The sequence below is a fragment of the Sinocyclocheilus grahami genome, unplaced genomic scaffold (genome assembly GCF_001515645.1).
Source record: "Sinocyclocheilus grahami isolate Dianchi unplaced genomic scaffold, SAMN03320097.WGS_v1.1 scaffold472.1, whole genome shotgun sequence".
NCBI classification, from domain to species: Eukaryota; Metazoa; Chordata; class Actinopteri; order Cypriniformes; family Cyprinidae; genus Sinocyclocheilus; species Sinocyclocheilus grahami.
Window position 1 is genome coordinate 636,339 of NW_015505651.1, and position 1,917 is coordinate 638,255.

At 29.8% G+C, this 1,917-nt stretch overlaps 1 protein-coding gene across 1 annotated transcript in view; it reads right to left on the reverse strand.

The window, feature by feature from the left end:
- The window catches only part of LOC107553382 (SH3 and multiple ankyrin repeat domains protein 1-like), a 50,252-nt gene that overhangs the window by 35,745 nt on the left and 12,590 nt on the right, over window positions 1-1,917 (reverse strand). The window contains exons 4-5 of the mRNA XM_016235580.1: window positions 856-927; window positions 632-740 (exon numbers count right to left, since the gene is read on the reverse strand). Of these exons, the coding sequence (XP_016091066.1) occupies window positions 632-740; window positions 856-927 (181 nt within the window). The remainder of the gene's footprint in view (window positions 1-631; window positions 741-855; window positions 928-1,917) is intronic.

Genomic DNA, 1,917 nt, shown 5'->3' on the forward strand with positions numbered 1-1,917 from the left:
GACGGACTCTCCCACTCCCCCCTCCCAAATACACACACACACTGTAACTTTAATCAGTCTAAATAAGCTCTTTTGCACTACAAATCATTATATCTGCACTGTTGTCTACTTCACTGGTTTGCCATCTGCCTTGTGCTGCTTTATATATATATTTTTACATTTTACCTTATTTGTATATTTGTATAGTTGTATTTTATATTTAATCTGTATATCTGTATTTATGTTCTACTGTTAGTGTTATCTGTATGCACCAAGGGTCTGAGAGTAACGCAATTTCAATTCTCTGTGTGTATGTGCTGTACATGTGGAAGAATTGACAATAAAGCAGACTTGACTTGACTTGATAAAACTGTTCCATTGTTAGCTCATGTTAACTCAGGTCCATTAAATAATATTAACAGATACAATGTCTGCTTTTAATACTGTTTTAGTAATAGCTGAAATTAACTAAGATTAGCAAATGCTTTAGAAGTATTTTTCTTTGTCCGTTCATGTTAACTAATGTAGTTAAGTAATGTTAACAAATGAAGAGAAAACAAAAGTTTTCCAAAATCAGTTTTCTGCAAGCTGCAATTAAGTTTGTCTAGGCATATTTTCACAAGTACCATTTGGAGCCTTCACACAGTCTCACCTCCGCTCTCAGTGTCATGGTAGTTGGGGTCCAGTCCCTTCTCCAGAGCTTTACTCAACTTCTCCACCGCTCCAGCATGAACATAATCCAGGAACTTCTTCAGATTGGCCTGTAGAGGGAGACACACACAGACACTTCACCTCCTCCCTATAAAACACAAAAGACTATTTCTACAATTATATAAGATCTGTTGTGGCAGCTGTACTTTTTTGTCTTGTTTTTACCTTGGTGTGTAGCTTCGCTAGTTGTTTCTCTTCCAGGTTTGTCTGTTTGTAGACCCGCGTCTTATATCTGAACTGTAAGTTAAAAACACCAGCAAGAGAGGAGGAACTGTTTACAAGTTCTGAGAATCAAGAGGTTCAAAATAGATGATGGGACTGTTTGATTCAAACTGCAAACCAGAAATGCATCACGACTGGAGACTTTAAATGTGACGCATTTCTGTTTTGCAGTTTGAAGGACTAAAAAGGATAGTTAAAAAAAATAAATAAAATAAAATTAATAAATTTAATTAAAATAAATTAAATTAAATTAAATTAAATTAAACTAAACTAAACTAAACTAAACTAAACTAAATTAAATTAAATTAAATTAAATTAAATTAAATTATAAAAAAAAAAAAACACAGCAAATAAAATACAAATAAATACAATACAAATAAACAGATGTTATTAATGCCTAAATAAATATACCAGAGTAATTAAACAATTTACATCTTAAATTAGAATAAAACTGACATACATTTAGACAAGTCAACTATATAATTAAGGCAGATCTGAACAGAAAGGCTGAGCCTTTTTCCTCAGGGAAAATATTTTTCATAAATGTCGGGTTAGGGAAATTTGTCACATGTGTTTTATATGTTTTTTTAATATATATTTTATATTCATTAACACTACATTTATTAAATGCAGTTTCTGAAAGCCAAAACAATGATCTAAGTTCATTATTGCTGCTCCATGATTTTTATTTCATGTTTAAATTGTGCTATAATGCCATTAAAATCATTATACACTTTAAACACAAATAAGTTGTGGAAAATAAATAAGTTGTTTAAACACAAACAAGTTATAATTTTTCATACAATAAGGTCCCATTATTTTATGTCAATGCATTTAATAATATTAACAAAAAATAGCAATACATTTGTTACAGTGTTTAATAGTCTTAGAACTGGTTAATAAAAAAATAAGTATTCATTGTTAATGTTAGCTCAGGTCCAATAAATATTCATATCAAAAGATATGATAAAAGACTCAAGATAAAACATATTTTATATTAAAAAA